The sequence below is a fragment of the Carcharhinus amblyrhynchos genome, chromosome 12 (assembly GCF_965287045.1).
Source record: "Carcharhinus amblyrhynchos chromosome 12, sCarAmb.v2.hapA, whole genome shotgun sequence".
NCBI classification, from domain to species: domain Eukaryota; kingdom Metazoa; phylum Chordata; class Chondrichthyes; order Carcharhiniformes; family Carcharhinidae; genus Carcharhinus; species Carcharhinus amblyrhynchos.
Window position 1 is genome coordinate 41,419,573 of NC_137335.1, and position 21,497 is coordinate 41,441,069.

The 21,497-nt window shown below is 41.3% G+C and overlaps 1 protein-coding gene across 17 annotated transcripts in view; it reads left to right on the forward strand.

Annotated features, from left to right (window-relative positions):
* Positions 1-21,497, forward strand: part of ccdc88ab (coiled-coil and HOOK domain protein 88ab) — a 244,703-nt gene that overhangs the window by 204,435 nt on the left and 18,771 nt on the right. For all 17 annotated transcript variants that reach the window (XM_080200420.1, XM_080200417.1, XM_080200421.1 and 14 more), the window contains 2 exons: positions 8,865-9,065; positions 20,671-20,745. In XM_080200420.1, coding sequence (XP_080056546.1) covers positions 8,865-9,065; positions 20,671-20,745 — 276 coding nt within the window. The remainder of the gene's footprint in view (positions 1-8,864; positions 9,066-20,670; positions 20,746-21,497) is intronic.

Here is a 21,497-nt window from a genome sequence, read left to right on the forward strand (position 1 = left end):
CACAGTCTGAAAGACGTGCTGGTTAGGCGCATTGGTCATGCTAAATTCTCCCTCAGTGTACCTGAACAGCCGCTGGAGTGTGATGACTAGGAGATTTTCACAGTAACTTCATTGCCGTGTTAATGTAAACATACTTGTGACACTAACAAATAAACTTTAAAAAATTTAAGGAATGAACTAAGAACATTTTTATTCTAAGGTTATCCCTGACTGATTCTGTAAACCTCACCACGCTCCCCCCAACCTCTCCCTCCCTGGCTGCCCTAGCAGGGGCATCTGTCACATGTTGTTTAGTTTTGCTTTCACTGAGCACTGACCTTTGTTCTCCTATTAACACGTTCTTACCTTTATGCCACTACCAACAATTTCTGTAGTCCTCAATACTACAATTAACACTTCAATTGTCTTGTGCCATAAACATCTTTGTGCATTCTCTCCTTGCTCACACCTTTCATTTTGCTCCACCTCCTTTTATATAGTATAAAATCCATCACATTTCTCCCTTTCTTCAGCTCTGAAGAAGAGTCTATTGGACTCAAAACATTAACTCTGTTTCTGCCTCCACATATGCTGCTGGAACTGCTGAGTTTATCCAGCATTTTCTGTTTTTATTTGAGAAGATTGACTTACCCTGGCGGAGTGTATTAGATCATTTACCCCCTTTCTGTTCATCCGGTAGTAAGAATCCTCCAGTGGCAAGCGATAATAAACAAAAAAAAACTTAATGAAGTAAACTCAAAGCAAAGGTTTAATAAGATCCTTCGTTACACAACCGCTTGGGCCATGCTCTGGGCCACAAATGCTTCCCCCAATTCCTGGGTCTAGCTGGTCAGCTGACTACCATAGTTACATTGTAACTTTCCTGCGCTACAGGGATGTTTGGGGCAGCATGGCACAGTGGTCAGCACTGCTGCTTCATAGAGCCAGGGCCATGGTTCAATTCCAGCCTTGGGCAACTGTCTGTGTGGGTTTCCTCCGGATGGTCTGGTTTCTTCTCGCTGTCCAAAAATGTGCAAGTTAGGTTGATTGGCAATGCTAAATTTCCCCTTAGTGTCAGGGAAATTAGCAGGGGCTACAGGGATAGAGCCTAGGATTGTTGTTGGTGCAGGCTCAATGGGCCGAATGATGTCTCTGCACTGCGGGCATTCTAAGATTCTGTGCAGCGCATTTCTTTGTGCCCAAGCATAGACTTTGGCAATCTCCTCCTAGGCTGGTGAGGTCAGGCTGGTCACCCTCCTGTTTGTATGCCTTGGGAATAGGACATCTTGGCATTTGTGCATGGCCTGGAGGAGATTCACCAGGGAGTCATGGTTAAATCAAAGTGCTGAGGGACTGCTGCTCCTGGAGGACATCATTCAGCCACATCAGACAATTGGCCTACAATGTGTGAATTTGCATTTGGGTGCAGCTTAAAATATGGTGGTAGGAATTTTTACCTCATGAGGTAACAGCGGATAGATGAATCTGCTTGTAGGATACTGCGAGGCCTGTCTGGAGTGGACATGGAGAGGATGTTTCCACTAGTAGGAAAAATTAGAACCAGAGGGCACAACCTCAGGCTGAAGGGACGATCCTTTAAAACAGGGATGAGGAGGAATTTCTTCAACCAGGGGGTGACGAATCTGTGGAATTCTTTGCAACTCTTTGCTGCAGAAGGCTATGGAGGCCAGGTCATTGAGTGTCTTAGAGATAGATAGATTCTTGATTAATAAGGGGATCAGGGATTATGCAGAAAAGACAGGAGAATGAGAAAAAAAATCAGTCATGATTGAATGGCGGAGCAGACTCAATGGGCTGGGTGGCCTAACTCTGCTCCAATGTCTTATGGTCTTATGGAATCAGTGGCCATTCCACCATGTCATTCAAGGAATAGCTCGCCAGTATATAATTAATCAGCTTTTAAACAGAAGATTGTGCATTAGAACCTGTCCCATTGATCAGCAGGAAACTTGCCAACTATCCCATTCAATGTCATACTTGGTTTGCAAAATGGAAAGTTCCACCCTTGATTGCAAAGTCTACACTGACACTACAGTGCAGTATTCCTTCTGTACCACAGTGGTAGGAAGTAACATCTTTTGGAGGTGCAATTAAACAGAGGCCAGTCAATGCTGTTAGGAAGGTAGATATAAAACATCCCAGGGCACTGTTCGAAGAAGAGTGTGGGGGTTTTTCTTGATGTTCTGGTTAAATGCTTATCCCTCAACATCACAAAAGCAGATGATTTGGTTGTTATTTCATGTATGAGGACAGCTGTATTTCTTCAGTTTGCATTCAGAGTCTTTATGGAACTGCCTTTAGATGCCTATCTCCAGTGGCAGCCTTGTGACATAGTTACATGACTGCAGAAAGCAAGATGTCTCATTTAGACTGGTTACATTTATAAATCTAAACATCCTCCTTTTCATACTGAACAGAAGATTCATTTGCATGCACAGTTCTGCATGAATGTGAATTCTCAATCTAATCAATCTAATCACCATACATCAACTATTCTCATGTATTACCAACGGTTTGTTCTGCTAGTCAGTTATTGCACATGCATTGCACACACCCTCTTTAAACTATGAAGGTCCTGAATGGATCATATGCGCGTTGCCATTAGCTGCATATCTGAGTGTAGTTCCTTTTCCGGACAGTGCTGTTTCTGTGACCCTTGCTGCCTTGGTGACTGTTTAACTTTCTTTGGGACCTCTGGGATTCCTGGTAGTTCTGTGTTGTGTACAGCTGGAAAGATCTCATCCTGACCAGCAGATTGTAGTGAAAGAGAAGCTTTGCATGTTGAGCATATATGCCTGAGGTCACGCCTGTACACCTGGTCGAGTTGTTCCAACTCGTGCTTTGAGTTGTCACCAGTGGAATTGTGGGTCATTCTTTGTGTTGTTTCTGAAATCTGTTTGTTCCAATATCACATAGCTTGCTTCATTCAGGACTTCAGTTTATCATGTGGTTTTATTATACTCAGCTGGAATCTTGCCTTTCAAATTTTCCAGTTCTGCTCTGATATGAACATTTTCCTTTAGAACTGAGACATTTACCTTCAGCTTGTGCGTTTCATTGTCCTAACGTGGTCTGCAACTATCTTGTGTTTTACTTGAATATTGTCTCCCTCTTTCTGGGGCCTACTTTGTTTCTTGTTCTAGATCTTCTGCTTTCTTATCTCTGTGTTCTTTTTCTGCCCTTTCTCGCTTGGCATGTTCAGGGTTACCAGCCCAAGCTTTAGATTTTCTCCAGCAGAGATGAGTGGCTATTGCTTCCCATCCATGATCTGAAACTTGAAATCTTCCTTCTTACTATCATATAGATCCAGTCTTACTTTTGATAGCTTCATTTTCAGTATTGATATTCTCCACTCATCTCCCAAAAACTTCTTGTTTTCTGACAGCCCTTGTATCTTACTCTGCCATAAATTTGTGCTCTAAAATTACTGATTTGCTGAACATTTTTGCATTTCTTCATCTCTCTATTGTATTTAGCTTTCTCATTGGTGACCATCTCATAACGAACAACCCCCTTTCTCCAACTTAGTTATACTTTATCAGTTGTTTTAATTCTACCTGGCGCTGTTTTAACTTCTACTTCCTTTCAAATATGTTATTGTGGTAACTCCTCTGGTACCCGCAATGATTCCTTCATAATTGCCTTCAGTCTTCATCCTAATCTCTTAAAAATCTTGAGTACCAACTATCTGCAAAAAATTGTGTTTTTTGCCTGCTTAGTCTGTCCAAAACTTTAAAATCACTAATTCTCTCTAACATATTGCAATTTAGAGGGGCTATTTTGCATTTGATCTCCTATGTGAATACATGAGTAATCATTCAGAATATCAGCCAGTAAGTGCACTATTTCAGCTACATTTGCAACTTTTTTATTAGAACCTTTTCTGTGAATATTTCTTTGTAATTTTAAACCTACAACTGTTATTCTGTGGGCAGGGCGAATCTCCGACCTTGCCATGTTGTTGGCCGATCATGATGGTCCCAGGAATAGTGTACAGTCCTAAAAGTTAATTTCACACTGGTGCCAAATAGTTTGCGATTCTCCTGGCCTTTTTTTAATGGTGCGATCTGGTTCATGCAAAAAAGGACACTGATTAGTAAGAGATTGACTGCATTTCAATCTCATTAGCAAGTCCATGTGACCCACTCTTCTCGTGCGCCCCCCCCCCCAAAAAAAAGGAGTATGCCCTTCTCTGTGGCCAAATGTTGCATGGACACAAATCAGTACTGGCCCAATATAGGGTGGTTCAATCGAGGAGTTGAGTACTGCTGTGCACCTATCTCCAGGGTGCAAGAGGATGGGTCAACCACTGCCGTGGTGCTGGTGAGGTGGGGTCTGGGCAAACAGTCCTCAGCTCCTCACACTGCATGAACTCTGCAGCGATCGTTACAGTGGGCACCTGTTGCATAGCAGTTAGGAGGGTGCTTCCCTATTATCTGTCTGAACTACATACCAACTCTGGAAGCCAGTTTGCACCAAGTGGTGAGTGCATGTGATTTCATACTGCAAGGGTTCCTCAATGAGAATCTTCCCCCAACCACCTTTATGTTGTACATGAGTACCAGAGCACTAAGCCCAGTCAGTCTGCCACATGTCACCAAGGCTGTGGTATCAAGGCCCATATCTGGGAGACCAGCCATTTGGTGGGGGCTGGTCTGCGCTGGACACTAGCGACCACATTACTGCACTGGGGGTGTGGAAGGTATCATGCGAAGGGAGAGTACAGCTGTGTCGGATGCCATTGGTGACACTGCGGGGGGCATGGGTGAACCTTGACCACTGATGTAGTATCAGTCAGCAGCCAATTAATTTGGTGCATGACACTGATGATGTCAGGTTGCCAGGGGACACAGGGTGCTGGGAGGGTTTGAGGGCACCAGACTGACGGACATTGCCATCAGCAGCAAGGCCAACCCAGGCCAGAGACCACACCAGGCCACCAGGTCAGGCCATGACCTGGTGTCCAGCTGCCAATTCGACAACCCTTTTATCCTGTTTCTCCAAGTTCCAACATTTGGTCCAATGGATTCTTGCCATTTGCCCTACATGATTTGCAGAGCCCATTGTTGTTCTTTTTTCTATAGATTCTTTTTCACCCATTTACAGTCATGCATGTTTAGTCTACAGTTATTGGTCCCCGGCATTGATTTTTTTAATATGCTACGAATAACGCCTTTTAAAATTTATTTATCTGCCACTGAAATGGATGTACCCTGCTGATCAATTTGATTAATCAATTGCCTTATTTTCTTGAAGTTAGTCCTTCTGCGAATATATGCCAGCCTTCCAGACCTCAATAGTTCTGAATTCCAGAACTTGTCAAACTTAATTGTTTCGTCATCATTCTTTCCTCATCTTCATTTTATTCTGTATATTAGTCTGTGTTACATACCATTACAAAGTTATGCATTGTCTCACATGGCCTCATTGATGCTTTCATACAGGCACAAGAACATCAGAGCTTAAGTCACTTCCATGTTTAACACCTAATGGTGGTAGCACTCGCATTTGTAATTAATTTCTTGCATATGGACACAGTGTATTGGTCTTACTGTGCATTTTTCCTGTCATTCTTTTTTCTGCCATGCAGCTGTATCAACCTATCTGTAAAGCTTGTGTATCACACTAACCTTATTAATAACAATCACTGAGATGTAGCTGCTGAAAAGTCAGGACTGGAAGTTAAACATTGCAGGTATAATGTATTTGGCAGAGATACAGAGGGACAAAGATGACATGGCTATACTTAAGATTTTATAGCTGTTTGAACAAAAGGTGACAGTCGTTAAGAAGACAAAAATACAGTCCATGTAAATAGAGGTGCAAGCTAATAAAGGATCAGTAACACTAACAGGTGTAACACTACCAAGTAGTGGAATGGAAATGGAGGAAGACATACAAATTAAGGAAATTATCTAAAAAAATCATATAATAACAATTATAGGGGATTTCAACTACCCTGAATTGGTCTTATGGATTAGGTATAGAGATGAGGGAATGCAGTTCCAACAACATATCTGGCATTCCTTTCTAATCCAGCGTTTAAGTAGGCCAACAAAGGGAGGATTTGCTGTTGAATTGAGTGTTGGAGAATGAATCAGAAGAGTAAGAAAAATAAAAGGAGGAGATTATCGAGGCAAAATGGCCAAAATGGCCAAATACTTAAAATTGAAAAGAGTGTAAACATGGCAGAGACCAGGATAATAGATTGGAGAAAAGCTGGTTTTGAGGGACACTAAGATATCAGATATGAATTAAAACGTATGGGAAAAATGAGAGTAATGAAAATGAAAGAAACAAGAGATATGAATATCAAGAGTGAGCCTGATAAAAGAAAATGCAAAGACATTAGAGAAGAAGTCAAAAAAATTAGGAATGCAAAGAGGAATTATCAAATTACATTAATAAGCAACGGAAAAGAAAATAGCCACAGGCACATAAAAAGGAATGTCAGGATGGAAATAGGGCCATTAAGGACAGAAAAGATAAAATCACAAAAGTGATAACAAAATGGCAGAGATACTAAATTTTACCGCTGTATTTACAGGGAGATAAATCAGATGACAGAAGACAAGAGTCAAAATGTTATAATTATGTTTTAAAAACTTTAAATTCAGAAGATAATTTGACTCAGAGAATGAAGACTCTGGTCGTGATTGTTTGTATTCATGCATTTTTATACCTGTATAAAATATGCCAAGAGAATTTTCGAACATTCAACTTATGAGTGAATAATGGAATAGGAAAAATAATGAAATCCTAACTAATGGAGAAAATAGAGAACAGCTAGGGAGTGGCATGGTGAGATGGGGCAAGAGGCAAAAACATTCCACTGGCAGAAGGGTGCAAGGCTGATTTAAATATTCATGACCTGATTTGAATATTATTAGTGAATCTTGGACGCAATTGTCTAATTCCCATCAACAGAGACCAGACATGGCCTTGCCGGGGGTCGGGCAGGGATGCGCAGTGCCCCTTGGACAGTGCCAGCCTGGCACTGTCCACCAGGCAATGCTGAGGGGCGGAGCCTGAAGGGGCGCTCCCTTGATGGGGAGGCAGGCGTGGGGAGCTCCAAAGGGGGACGGTATTCTGCATCGGGGAAATCCTCACTTCGGTGTGATTCTCTCCCATTTTCATGCTCGTTCGGCAGTTAGAATTGTTTTGTAAGTTCGTCTCCCTGAATCCAAAAATGTAGTACTGAATGGTTGGCGAATTTCAAGAAGCAAAACCTTGCTTTACCAAATTCTTCAGTTTTCACATGGGAACAGAGAGAGTAGATAAGATTAATGCAATAGATATAATTTCTTTAGATTACCAAATGGCCTTCAATAAGATAATACATAAACAAATGAATAAGCTCAGAGCGTGAAGGTCACTGGACAATGAACAGAATGAATAGCTAACTAGCTGCAAGACAGGAAGAGAGTAGGGATCAAGGGTAGCTATTCAGATTGGCAGAAGATCAAAAGTGCAATCCCTTAAGTATCGGTGCTATTCACCATCTATATTAATTCTTTATACTTTAGTATCAAAAAAGACTGATTTTCTCTGGAAGAGTGTGGTGGTGTACATGAGGATAAAATGTTATGGAGAAATTGGATTATAGTGTGTTACTAGGTAATGTTTTCCTTCCTGTTCATTGGTCTATTTGTAAACAATATATCTCAAAAAAATTAATAAATGGATTTCAACAATATTCAATAAACATTGTGTGGCCTAAGAACTGATTAAGTTTTGGCAAAGATCCAGATCCAGTTTTTTTAAAAAAGAGGATCTGTTAATATTTGGACATAGAGTGAATTCATTTTTTTAAGAATGTTGTAGGTTGTTTTATTTAGAATGTTGTCTGTTTTAGATTGTTATGGATTATCTCAGCTGCTGTGGATGAAGTTTTTCACAGCTAAAAAGAGTTTTCAGAGCAGATCGTTAGGTGTGGATTGACCTGAAGCCACCACAGTGAGCTGGAATCTCTTAGAGATCTATTTGTTCAGCTTTGTAGTTAAGAGCATCAACCAGGCAGGTAAATATCTTGAGGAAAAGCTGTGCAGCTGTAATAATGCTGAGTTAACTGAGCGTGGCAGAGGTGTGCTCTCTACTGAGTATCTTTTTCACTTCTTAAAAATAGTTCTGTGCATGTGTGCCAGTAGGAAATTAGATAATTGTTGAATTCTGTTGAGGAAACCACAAGTAGTGCTTGTCATAATTTAAGATCAGTCTGGAAAGAATGGAAAGAATAAGTGTTTGTGCTGTCAAAATAATGTAATGGATAGCAATAACAGAGCATGTTATTAGGGAAAGAAACATTTCTAGAGTACCATTTCCTGTGTTCAAAATAGTGTAAACATAAAAACAAAATTTGTGGTAGAAATAAAAACAGTTAACACAGGATCTAAAGGATTTGCTTTATAAATTATTTGTCAAACTTATTTTTCTTAAATGTCTTGATCATTTCATGTTTTCATCTGTGCTATAAAACCATAGCTAACTTGATGCATAATTTACATTTCAGTCTAAAAAACTACTCACTTAATTTTTTTTGACTGTCTCAGTACATTTCTACCACCCCTTTCAATTTAGTTTTAACAGCCTTCCTAAATGCCCTTGCCTTTAACTCAATATGCTTTAAGCAACAAAGCATGACATTCCTTCTTGATGCTGTGTAAAATAAATTATAATTTTTGGGAAATAGTTTTGAATTTTTTTTTTAGTAAAACTACTTCCAACTTAGCTTTTTGTAAGTACATGGATGATGCAATAGATGCAACCTTGAAATTATCTGAATGCTATGAAACATGAAATTGTGTGTTCAAGGAAGACGCAATGCATTGAACATGCTAAGTTATCTTCTCTCACTTCCATCCCAGCCATGAACGATCTGCTCCAGTCTATGATCTCAGCAGGAGCGCAATGGTCAGGCAGTTCTGAAAATCTGGAGGAACCTAATGAGATGATTGGTGGGCAGAGGAGGACAGAATTGGGGTCCATGGCATTTTCTACAACAGCTATCAATCTAACCTCAGCAAACTCTTCAGGATTCAGATCCAAACAGAGACTCAAATATAAAGGTATTGCACACAGCATTTGAAGTGAACTATCAGACATTTTTTGCCTTTGACATTAGGAACTAATATGATTAAATAAATATTTTGTTAAAGATTTGCTGAACAGCTGCATTACCAAAACCAGCCATCTGTTTGAAAAGTTTTTAACTTTCAAAAGGCACTTCAGTAGGACCAATGAACTGCAATACTTTTGCTATACTACTGTAGTAACAAAATGAAATTTGCTTATTTATTCCACCATATTAAAGACAAATTATTTTATAAATATGATTTTGTTGGACTTCGGACCTGTAATTCTCCTATTCAATTAAGGCTGCAGCAATATAGAAATGTTGAGTTGAATGTTGACCATCATCAAAATATTTTTCAAGCTTAATTGCCAAAAATAGTTACTTTTAAATACAAGGTAATTTCTCAAATGCTTTATAGTATCTAAATACAAACACTGGCATAAATAAACAATCTGCATCAAAAGTATTCATTGGGAGAATTTTTGTTGCTGCATATCTTTTTCCATGTTTTTGTATAAACATTTAAACTTGTGTTTACACTTTTGCAGTTACAGCATCTACTTGTATAAAGTGAAAATAATATACTTTAGATCTGCAATAAGGCTGCCAGGAAAAAAACTAAGGTCTTTTCTTGCCTGCTTTCGCATAGTTCAATATGCTGTATGTTCACCCTCTCTTTGAACTGCTACTGTCCCTGATGTGCCAGGTCAAATCAATTACTGTTTCACAGAAAATTTGATCAATTTTTTTGATCTATAAAACATTGACTTCACTTTTTTCCCCGTACACAATCTGAATTGGATTTATATTGATGTGTATAAATCCATAGTACATTTTGACCACATGGTGCTTCTGGGAAGAGTGCGTTGCTCAACTAAGATTTGTTAATGTGGTTGTGTCAGCATTAAGAGCAGTGTGACTTTTAAGAAGTGAAGCAATTTGTTCTTGGCCTGTGACTTGGTTACTTTCGGTCTGTATTTGGTAACTGAGGAGATTTAGAGGGAGGGAGAGTTACGTTGAGTGAGCTTCCAGCCCTCAGACTGCTTTATCTCGTTTCAGATAGTAGTAAAACCCCTTTCATTACACAACCACGGATAAGGCAATCATAAGAACATAAGAACATAAGAAATAGGAGCAGGAGTAGGCCATCCAGCCCTTCGAGCCTGCCCTGCCATTCAATAAGATCATGGCTGATCTGTCGCTGCTCAGTTCCACTTTCCCGCCCTCTCCCCATAACCCTTAATCCCCTCTCCTATCAAAAACCCATCAACCCGCGTCTTAAAAATATTTAGCGAGGCAGCCTCCACCACTTCAACGGGCAGAGAAGTCCAGAGATTCACCACCCTTTGAGTGAAGAAGTTCCTCCTCAACTCCGTTCTAAACCGCCCCCCTTTTATCTTGAGGCTGTGCCCCCTAGTCCTATTGTCTTTTTTGAGCGGGAAGAGTCTTTCCACCTCTATCCTATCCATCCCATTCATCATCTTATACGTCTCAATGAGATCTCCCCTCATTCTTCTAAACTCTAACGAGTACAAGCCCAGTTTATTCAGCCTCTCCTCATAGCTCAACCCCCTCAACTCCGGTATCAGCCTAGTAAACCTCCTCTGCACTCCCTCTAAGGCCAAAATATCTTTGCGCAGGTGCGGCGCCCAAAAATGCACACAGTACTCCAGCTGCGGCCTCACCGATGCCCTATACAGCTGCAGCAAGACCTCCCTACTTTTATATTCAATCCCCTTCACTATGAAGGCCAGCATCCCATTCGCCTTCCTGACCACCTGCTGCATCTGCAAGCTGGGTTTTTGCGACTCATGCACAAGGACCCCGAGGTCCCTCTGCACCGTCGCCTGCTGCAGTTTTTCGCCCTCTCCACACCCTCCGCACAATTTGCCGTTCCCCCAATCTTGGTGTCATCAGCAAATTTCGACACTCTACACTCGGTTCCCTCCTCCAGATCATCTATATAAATGGTAAAAAGCTGAGGCCCCAGCACCGACCCCTGGGGCACTCCACTAGTCACCATCCGCCAATCCGAATAGCACCCGTTGACCCCCACTCTCTGCCTCCTATTTGACAGTCAATCCTCTATCCACGCTAACACCCTACCCCCAACTCCATGTCCCTCGACCTTCTGCAATAACCTCTTGTGAGGCACTTTGTCAAACGCCTTCTGAAAATCTAGAAAGACCACATCCACCGGCTCTCCTCTATCCACCGCCCTAGACACATCCTCATAGAACTCCAGTAAATTTGTCAGACACGACTTCCCTTTAATGAAACCGTGCTGCGTCTGCTCTATCAAGCAATTCCCTTCAAGATGCCTCGCAATTTCCTCCTTAATGACAAATTCTAACATTTTACCTACCACAGACGTTAAACTAACCGGCCTATAATTCCCCGCCTTTTGCCTGGCACCCTTCTTAAACAACGGCGTAACATTAGCCGTTTTCCAATCTTCCGGCACTTCCCCGGAATCCAGCGACGTTTGGAAAATAACCACCAAGGCATCCACTATCACCTCCGCCATTTCTTTCAGAACCCTCGGATGCATTCCATCCGGTCCTGGGGACTTGTCCACAATCAGCCCCTCCAGTCTGTCGAGCACCGCCTTTCTAGTAACAGTAATGTCATTAAGACCCTCCAGTCCTACCACCTTTCCATCGCTAACACCCGGCAAATTATTCACGTCCTCCTCCATGAAGACAGAAACAAAAAAGTTATTCAATATCTTAGCCATATCCCCATCCCCTACCACTAGGTCCCCTTTCTCATCCTCTAAAGGACCAACATTCACCCTAGCCAGCCTCTTCCTTTTTATATATTTATAAAAACTCTTGCTATCCTTTTTTATATTAAGCGCTAGCCCAGCTTCATAGTTTCTCCTACCCTTCCTTATCAACTTCTTTGTCAATCTTTGTTGACATTTAAACCTCTCCCAATCCTCTTCTCGCCCACTACTCTTAGCTACTCTAAATTCCTCCGCTTTTAGTTTAACACTTTCCTTCACCTCCTTCGTTATCCACGGCTTATTACCTCTCCTCCCACTATCCTTTTTGACCATCGGAATAAATTTCTGTTGAGCACCAAGAAAGATCTCCTTAAAGATCCTCCACTGCTCCTCAACAGACCCTCTCTCCAACGCGCTCTCCCAGTCCACATTCGCCAATTCTTCTCTCATCCTACCGTATTCCCCTCTATTCAAACAAAGGACGCGTGTACGGGAACCCACTTTCTCCTCCTCCATCTGCACCAGAAACTCCACCATACAATGATCACTCTCCCCGAGAGGATCCTTCACCACAAGGTCCCTAATTCTACCCGCTTCATTACATAGTACCAGATCCAAGATAGCTCGCTCCCTCGTCGGCTCCAACACACACTGTTCGAGGAAACTATCCCGGCAGCATTCCAAGAACTCTTCCTCGAGCCCCCCACGTCCAACATGGGTCGACCAATCAATATGCAGATTGAAATCCCCCATAACTACGGCCGTCCCATTCCTGCACGCCGCACTTATTTGCGCGTTAACAGCCCGCCCCATCTCCAGATCATTATCTATTCATTTCCTTATATTGCTGTCTACCCAACTGCTTCTGTGGCTTCCATCTCATTCCCTAGTACATTAGGGCAAATTTGCACAAAAGGTCGCTGCTATCATAGCTGTGTCTTCATCTAGATTCCACCTATCTGCAGATAATCTCACCAACGTTATCTTGTCAATGACATACATCTTCTGTCATAGAATATGACAGTATTCTTACCAAACTTGACCACTCAACTTCCCTTACTGAGCCCCATGTTAGCTGATACGGTTAATATTTCCCTCTCCTCAGGTATTATTACCCTCTTCAAATCACCCCTTTTAATTTAATTCTTTTATGGGATGTAGGTGTCACTGGCAAAGCCAACATTTGTTGCCCATGCCTAATTACCTTTAAATTGAAGGGCTTGATACACCACTTCAGAGGGCAGTTAAAGAGTCAATCACATTGCTGTGAATCTGGGCTCACACGTAGGCTAGATCAGGCAATGACAGCAGATTTCCTTTCCTAAAGGGCATTAGTGATTCAGATAAGTTTCGACAACAATTTCCTCTCCAATGTTCTTGAATGTGTTGTAATTTCCCAATATCATGCCCATCCACAAATCCACATTTGAATCCATCAGTCATGTTTGATTCCCAGCTTGGGTCACTGTCTCTGCGGTGTCTGCACATTCTCCCCGTTCTGTGTGGGTTTCCTCCAGGTGCTCTGGTTTCTTCCCACAGTCTGAAAGATGTGCTGGTTAGGTGCATTGGCCATGCTAAACTCTCCCTCAGTGTACGCAAACAGGTTCTGGAGGTTGGCAACTGGGGATTTTCACAGTAGTGTCACTGTAGTGTTAATGTATGCCTATTTGTGACACTAATAAATAAATGAAAAGTTAAAGTCATAATGGCATTCTTTGCAACTGTGGTAAGCAATCCTTTGTCATTCTCTCAATCTATCTGCAGCTTTCAACACAATTTACCATGCCATACTTCTCCAACTGCTCTCCTGCATCATCCAGATTGGTGGAATTACCTGAGCTTGTTTTCATTCTTAATCATCTTGTTGTAACCAACAATCATCTGCAATGACTTTTCCTATTCATGCTGTGTTGTCTCAGCAGTTCCAGGGATCCAAACTTGATTCTCTCTTTTTTTCTTACCTCAGTGCTACCCCTCGAGCTGATCAAGGCTAGGGACTGAATATTCAGAGGTAGTAATTAAATATGACATAAGTACAATGATGAGAATTGATCATGGCTTGGAAGATCAAGATGTAGTTTTGATTATAGTGGAGATAAGAAATAGCAATGGAAAGTAGGCATTGATGAGCAGTCATTAAGACCCACAAAGAAAGGACAGAGTACAAGCCAAGAAATAATGGAGCTTGTAAGTAAGTACTCTAGTCATCATGGTGTTGCAATCCAAGTTGATATAATTGGTCAGGAAGAGCCCAAAGATTGTAACTTTTTCTTTTTAAGAAAACATAGAGGAACAGAATCACAGGAATGCCAATTAGCATTTAACAACAAAATAAAATTCAACATTTATGATAAGTTTGACTATAATACAATACTCCTTCACTGTCCATTATCTTTACAAATGTACACAAATTTTTAAGGAAACATGGGTTACAATATGCATCTTGTGCTATGATGTTCTCAATAAACACAGCCCCTGAAACCCAGCAGGCAGATTGCGGTCAGAAAACAAATGGCTGATGCCATTCGATCTTCTGTGGATTTCTCCTCAGGTTCCCCCAGATGAATGTCATACTCGTGTTTCCAAATTCCATACTCAAAAAGATGCACTTTTTGTTCCATCTTTCCATCGGCTATTTTCATTAAGGATCCATCTCCCAGTTTTCCAACTCCCCTACAGTATTCCTTTGTCTTAAATGCTTTTCTACAAACTCTAAGATCTAGCCACTGATAGCTCCACAATTAGTTCACTTATAGTTGCACAATCTGTGGTAAAATCTCAGAAACCTTAGAATCACTTCAGATATTTTTCTGTCTTCTCAATAGCCAACTCCTTCTCGGTTTTGTCTGTGGCATTAGTGAACAATGGTAGCCTTTCCGGTTGCAGTTTCCTGTCTTTGTTTAGCATCAGGCATCTTGAAAATTTCTCTTCATCTCACTTGTTTCCTTAACTAGTTGTCCTTTAGCTTTCTGGCATTGGTTTTCTTAACCATTCCTCCACTGTATGTTTTCCCTTTGAGCAAACCTGAGAGCTGCTCATCCTCTGGTCTAGCTTCCTGTTACCAACAGCTATGAATTCAGTTAAACACAATTTCAAAACATTTTCCTACCATAAAGGTGCGCCTGGTTGCTAAGCTTATACCCCAGTTTTAATTTACTTTTCACACTGTAAACACTCAGCACAATAAAAAAGTTTAAACTGAAATCAAAACCCCACACATGCAAATATCTTTGTGTAACATGAATCTGGCTAGATTTTCTCTTCTTAAGCAAAAACGCTAAACTAATCCACTTAAATCTATATCTTATCTTCTGGTATTTCTATACAAAAAAGCTAGTATCAGTCTTCAAACTAAGTAGCCTTCAGGACAAGTTCACAAGGCAGTTTCTTAGAACAATATGTTGTAGAACCAGCTATTTTAGATCTAGTAATACGTAATGAGACAGGATTAATTATATCATGGTAAAGCATCCTGTGCAGAAGCATAATCATAACATGATGAAATTTTGCATTCAGTTTGAGGGTATAAAACTGCTGCCTTAAATAAAGGCAGTGACAAAGGTATGAAGACAGCTGGCTAAAATGGACTGAGAAAATAAATGTAAAGGCATGGTAGTAAATAATCAGTGACATTTAAGATATTTTAGAACTCTCAACAAAGACATATTCCATTGTGAAAGAATACAAGAAGGAAATTGAAAGAAAATGTATACAGTGTTGTGAAGATTAATGGTGGACTGAAGATTGGATAAGTTTAGAAACTGCCAAAAGACAACTGTGCCCTTTTAGTTTTGAACCTTCCTGTGGCCACATTCCAAGGTGAAGGTGAGAAGCAAACAAATTACCCCCAGGAAAGTTTGAAGAAAGAGATATTTCCTATAATACAGACACCCATTGAAACTTGCAACTGTAAGGAAGAGGCATTAAATGCAAAGTACTGGATATGAAAAAATGGCTGCCACAGACAGACTGACACAAAACACCTTTGATGTACACAATTTCAAGGCAAGGCTGCCCCAGCCACTAGAGAGAGATTGCAAATGACACAGTCAAGAGAGTCTTTAGCCACGGAAACGGGCTAAAAGCTATTCTGTCTCCTCCAGCTCTCTTTCTCCATCTCTCTCTCTCTCGGAATCAGAGTGTGTTGAGAAGCCAACACCACCAGAAACCCACCAATAAACCAAGACCTTGTAATAATTGCTATATCTGACAGCAGCCAAGAAACCAGCCAACCCAAATCAACCTAGTATTTAAAACCTTTGCTTGAAGAACCATCACAGACACTTTGCAGCCGGGATTCTTCCAAAAAAAAGTCCAATGGACAGAAAAAAAGAATTTCCCACCCATTTTTTGAGCGTACTTAGCTGAATGAATCTCTGGCACTCTGTATTACAGAGTGCCTCTGAGAGATTCACATTTGTAAGTGGGGGCCTGATCCTGCTCAAGAGGCCAGTAGCATGAGGCCACTGCGAATGCACTGTTCTGTCAGTGGGGAGATTGGCACATTAACACAGACTCCCCTCTGAACCACCACCACCATCGGCCTCCCAGTCGCCGGGCGCCCAGTTTCTTTTGCAGCCCTGCCCCCATGGCACTGCCTGGTGCCCAGTGGGCAGTATCAGGGGGCCAGGCTGGCATTGTGAAGGAACAGTCCTCCCCCCTGCTCCCCTGGCTTCAATAGACTCTGTCCCAGCAGCAGGGTGAGCACGCTTTTTCATAGTCTTCACAGTCACAATCCTCTTTTCCCCTTTCCTTTCAAAAATCATTATCATCACTTCCCTCAAAAACACTCTGTAAACAAGTCTTATCCCCAATAAAAACAAAATGTTGAAAAGTCTTAGCAGGTCTGACAGCATCTGTCGAGAGAGAATAGATTCAACGTTGGCTCTACTCTCTCTCGACAGATGCTGTTAGACCTACTGAGATTTTCTAGCATTTCCTGTTTTAGCTTCAGATTCCAGCATCAGCAGTATTTTGCCTTAGTCTTATCCCAAATCTCTCTCCCCCATCAAGTTTTGTGAATGAGTTTTCTCCCAGTCTTGTACTCAGTATTTCCTGTTTGAAGATCCTGTTAGTTTTTCACTGTATCTAAACTGCTTGACAAAAATTATGAAAGTATTCTGTTTGTGGCGTATTTGTCCTTCCTAATTGCCCCTAGATCCCCTCTTTCTGCAGCCTTTAATAAGGCTATCCTATCCTCCTTATCCCAACTGTGCAGCTTTGTGAGACTACTTTCCTTTTGAGTCGCCAAGAATCAATCCAAGTTTTACATCTCCAAAAACCTCTCCTCTGTCTTCATATTATCAAACTACTTGTCTGATGCCTGAGGCTGAATATTCCATCCTATTGGACCAAGAGAGGTGGCCAGGTACTAAATTTAGCCCTGCCAACCAAAGTGCCAGTTCTCTGGCTCCATTGTGCCTCCGGGTTATTTTTACGAAGGTGGGGCCAATCAGGTTCGTGCAGTGCATACTGAATCCAATTAAAGGAGGCCTACTAAAATTTTTGATTTGACCTTCCAAGTTCCTGCAGGCAATGGAGCCCAATTTGAATGCAGTGGTGGCCTGACTGAATCCTTTTTAAAGATTTTTTATCAGAGTTTTTCCATTTTTAGAAATTACACAACATGTGTGCAGAACTGGTACAGTACAGCATGATCATTTCTTCATTTGCAAATACAGAAAAAGACAGGAGGGCACCTACAGCTTGTTCATTATACTGACATTTATACAAAACAAAATTGCAAGGGCAAATGAGGGAAAAAAGGATAAGGCTATGAAAACATAGCAAAATGGTGCACACCTTCGTACGCAGCATTTTCAAGGCACTGTTGCATATCTACGGAAAACCTTGTAGGAGCAAGTCAGACATTACAGAACCATGTATTTTAAATAGGGGCCCCATACTTGTTGTAATGCATCCAATTTGGATCGGAGTATACAGGTTAGGAATTCCATTGGGATGCGTACCATAATTTTATGCCAGTTCTGAACTGAAAGAGACTTATTGCTAATAGCAGAGGATATTCTTTCGTGCTACAAATGTTAGGATGTTAAACAGCCTTATTCACTAGCCCCTTGGGAGCCCCAGAATTAAAAAGAAGGAATCAAGTTCTAGGGCACATCAAATGTTTTCTCAAGCTCTTTGAAGTATGCCAATAGTAGGGTTTTGACATAGAACCAAATACAATGGGGGTGATTCTCCCAAAAAATTCAAAGTGCCGAATTCATGTAAAAACTGGAGAACTCCTGCTCATTATTTAGCAGGATTTTCAAAATAAATGTCCCACAGCATAGTACTGAGCGAGCCGTTGCGCATTCGCAGTAGCTCCAGACAGCTGGCTAGCTTGATTGCAATCCTGCATTGTTGACCTTCTGGCCAGCATCCATATTGTGTCTCTCTCTCTCTTCCCGCCCCCGCCCTCAACCAGAAGGCCAGCCCCGAGTGCCCTTTTCCCTCCCTCTCGCACAATCCATTGGTCCCAACACAGAGTGGCAGCGGGACTCTCCTGCAACGATTGTCCCCCTTATAGGCCCTGCCTGTTTGGTATGGTGGTCTTGAGGTGCCCCTTGGGCAGTGTTGGGGGCCAAGCTGGTGGTGCCCTTACCTCCGACCTCCTGGGGGGTGGGGTGGTGTCAGTCCTGAGCCTACAAATGATGTTTAAATTGAAATTTTAACATGGAAATTAGCTCCGCACTAATTTCAGAAAAATTGGAGTCGGAGACACACAGAAGCCATGGCACCCAGCAGAAAGCCTGCTAAGCGGCCTCCACTGATGTCTCCTGGCCTGCAGCACAGTGGGCTAGGAGAGTCGCCCCAAATATGTGTAGTCTCCCCTTACACTTTTGGCACAGCAAGGATATGGTAAGGTCAATCCTATGTCTTAAGTTTGGTCTAATGTGCAGATGGTATAATATTTTAAGCTGTCTTCCCTTCATTATGGACTGTGAAATCTTTTTCCCAAGACCTGCGACTCTAGTACATTCGCAAAGGATCTAGACCATAGTCTCATAAAACCTGCTGATTAATTGCTTATATTTCGTTGTTATCAGGATTTTTTTCACCAAGGAGGTATTAGCATCAAGATGCAGAAATGTCTTAATAAGGATGAAGTCCCTTGAGTTGTAGATACCTGAAAATGATACCATGTATTATCAAATTGTTGACATTGTTGCCTGAAACATAACAAGGAAGCACGCAACCTGCAAAGATCCCTATCCCTCCAGATATCCCTATCCTTCCAGATATTTACTTGCCGTGCAGTAAAAGTCTGTGGTTTATAAGTTCGGGTGGGAATTCCGAATTACCCTGAAAGGGAAGTTAAATTGGATCGCCCTTCCAGCTCATGTCCTATCCTCCACTGCATGTTAATGATCATAAGATTTTCACACTTGTCAGGCACAGCCTTGAAATCCTTGAGAAACATCAGGTCCTGTAAGGTTTCACAAACTGGCCACTTTCACTATCGAGCCAAATGGAAGAAGGGTCTCCTTTAACGGAGTGTCTAAGATGAGCGACTAAACCCCCCCCCCCCCCCCCCCCCCCCCAAGCAGTTTGGCTAATTTTAAGTGAGGTTTCTTTTTGTTCCATATAAAAGAACTGAGTACCCAATTAATTTCCTTTAGGACCTTAGCAGAATGCAAGATTGGCAGCTCTGTAAAGGATATAGCAACCTAGGCAGCGCATTCATCTTAATCAGAGTGATCCTACCCAGCCATACTGGTAAGGAGGACCAGTGACGTAGATCCCACTTAATAGATGCAAGTAAGGAGGAGATTTGCCCTTTAAAAACGTCTGAAGGAGAGGGTAACCAGAATACAGAGACAAGTAAACCCTGAAGGGCTCCCTCTAAAATGAACCCTTTTGCTTATTAATTGAATAGTTGATAGAGTAAGAGAGATCGACCCCCATTTTGAAGTGCCCTCTCTCTTGGCTTCCATTGCACGCTGCAGCTCTTTTCAAGCTGGAAGGCCTCTGATTGACCCCCCCAATTTCAGGAGTCCACCTGCCATTTTTAATTGAACAATGAACCTGTCCTCTGGCCATTAATTTACTGTTGCCAGAAGAATCAGAGGTGTATGACTGTTTATCTCGGGAGTTAGGTCCAGGTTCTGGAATCAGTCCCGACCTGTTCCCTGCTCCTGAAGGAAAAATCCAAGTTCTACTCACTAATGAGCTGCGATTTTCACATGGATAAAGTTAAGTACAAATGGACATTTGTAGCAGCTAGTGACTGCTTCTTAGAGATATGTGGTGAATATTCCACTTCATAGAAGCCCTACAGTGCAAAAAGAGGCCATTCGGCCTATTGAGCCTACACTGACTACAATCCCACCCAGGCCCTATCCCCATAACTCCACATATTTACCTCGCTAATCCTCCTGACACTAAGGGGCAATTGAGCATGGCCAGTCAACATAAGGCTCACATCTTTGGGCAATTAGGGATGGCAATAAATGCTGGCCAGCCAGCAATGCCCATGTCCTACGAATGAATGAAATAAAAAATGGTAAATTGGCATTTTCAAGGAGGTTTCTTTTACAACTGAAAGACACACAGAGGAATATTGAATAGCCCTAGGGCAGAATCTTCAATAAATTGTTGATTTCAGCGAGAAAACCAGCCCGTAGCTCCCCAGCTGCACAGCCGAGTTTTCTCTCCAGATACTCTGGCAGTTTGCTTTAACTGTCATTTTCTTTGCCTCCACTCAATGGGACTAAATCAAGTGAAAATTACATACAGATCTGCAAATGTTGTAGTGACAGATTTACATCTGCATTAATATCATAAAATGTGTATTTTACAATAAATAACAAAATGTACATGGAAACGTGTTCAGATGTTTTTTTACCAAAAATATAATTCTCAGGTGTTGCTTCAAATGAAGATTTGCTATCTCATGGCCCTAGTTTTGACATTTCCAGCACTGGATCACGAAGTCGAGGTAAATATTTTACAGGTACACGGTGTTCAAATATTAGCTGCATTATATTACATTTGTCTTTGTGGTGTTATGCTTGGCATGCATTTGACATGAATGTATTGACATTTTTGGGGGGTTTTTTTTTGCTGCTCCATAGTTTATTTTATAATGTCTTCACCTTCCTTGCTTGCTGAATTGCTTTGCTGAACATCTGCTTCATCTATTTTATTGTGACATCTATTTCTACTAAATATCAGCCATTTAAAATATCAATTCAGATTCAAAATGGTCAACTGTGCTGGGTACTTCTATTTTCTTGTAGTAAGTGTAAACAGTGACGGTATATGAAATCAAAGAAGATTGATCACAAAAAATAACTAAATTTTAAACTAAAATACTCTCTGGGGGGGGGTGATGGAAAAATTTGGAGAGAAGCTGCTGATGCGACTGGAAAATATCGGCCTCAATTTAAATGACTGCATCTTAATATCTTGTAACCATTCAATTTCTCATTTACCTTGTAATCTGGAAGCTACATCAGTTTTAGCTTATTAATTGCATAAACTGTTCACTCAGGGTATAGAAGTAATTTAAATATGGCTTATTTCACCATATAGTGACATTAAATATAGTGACATTTGAACTCTATAGTTCAAATGTCACTATATTTAAAAAAAAATTCTAATATTTTGAGTGCCATTTTGTACAAGTACCACTTGTGGACAGAGAAGTTACAATTTGTTTGTTATAATTAATTGTTTCCAATGTTTTAG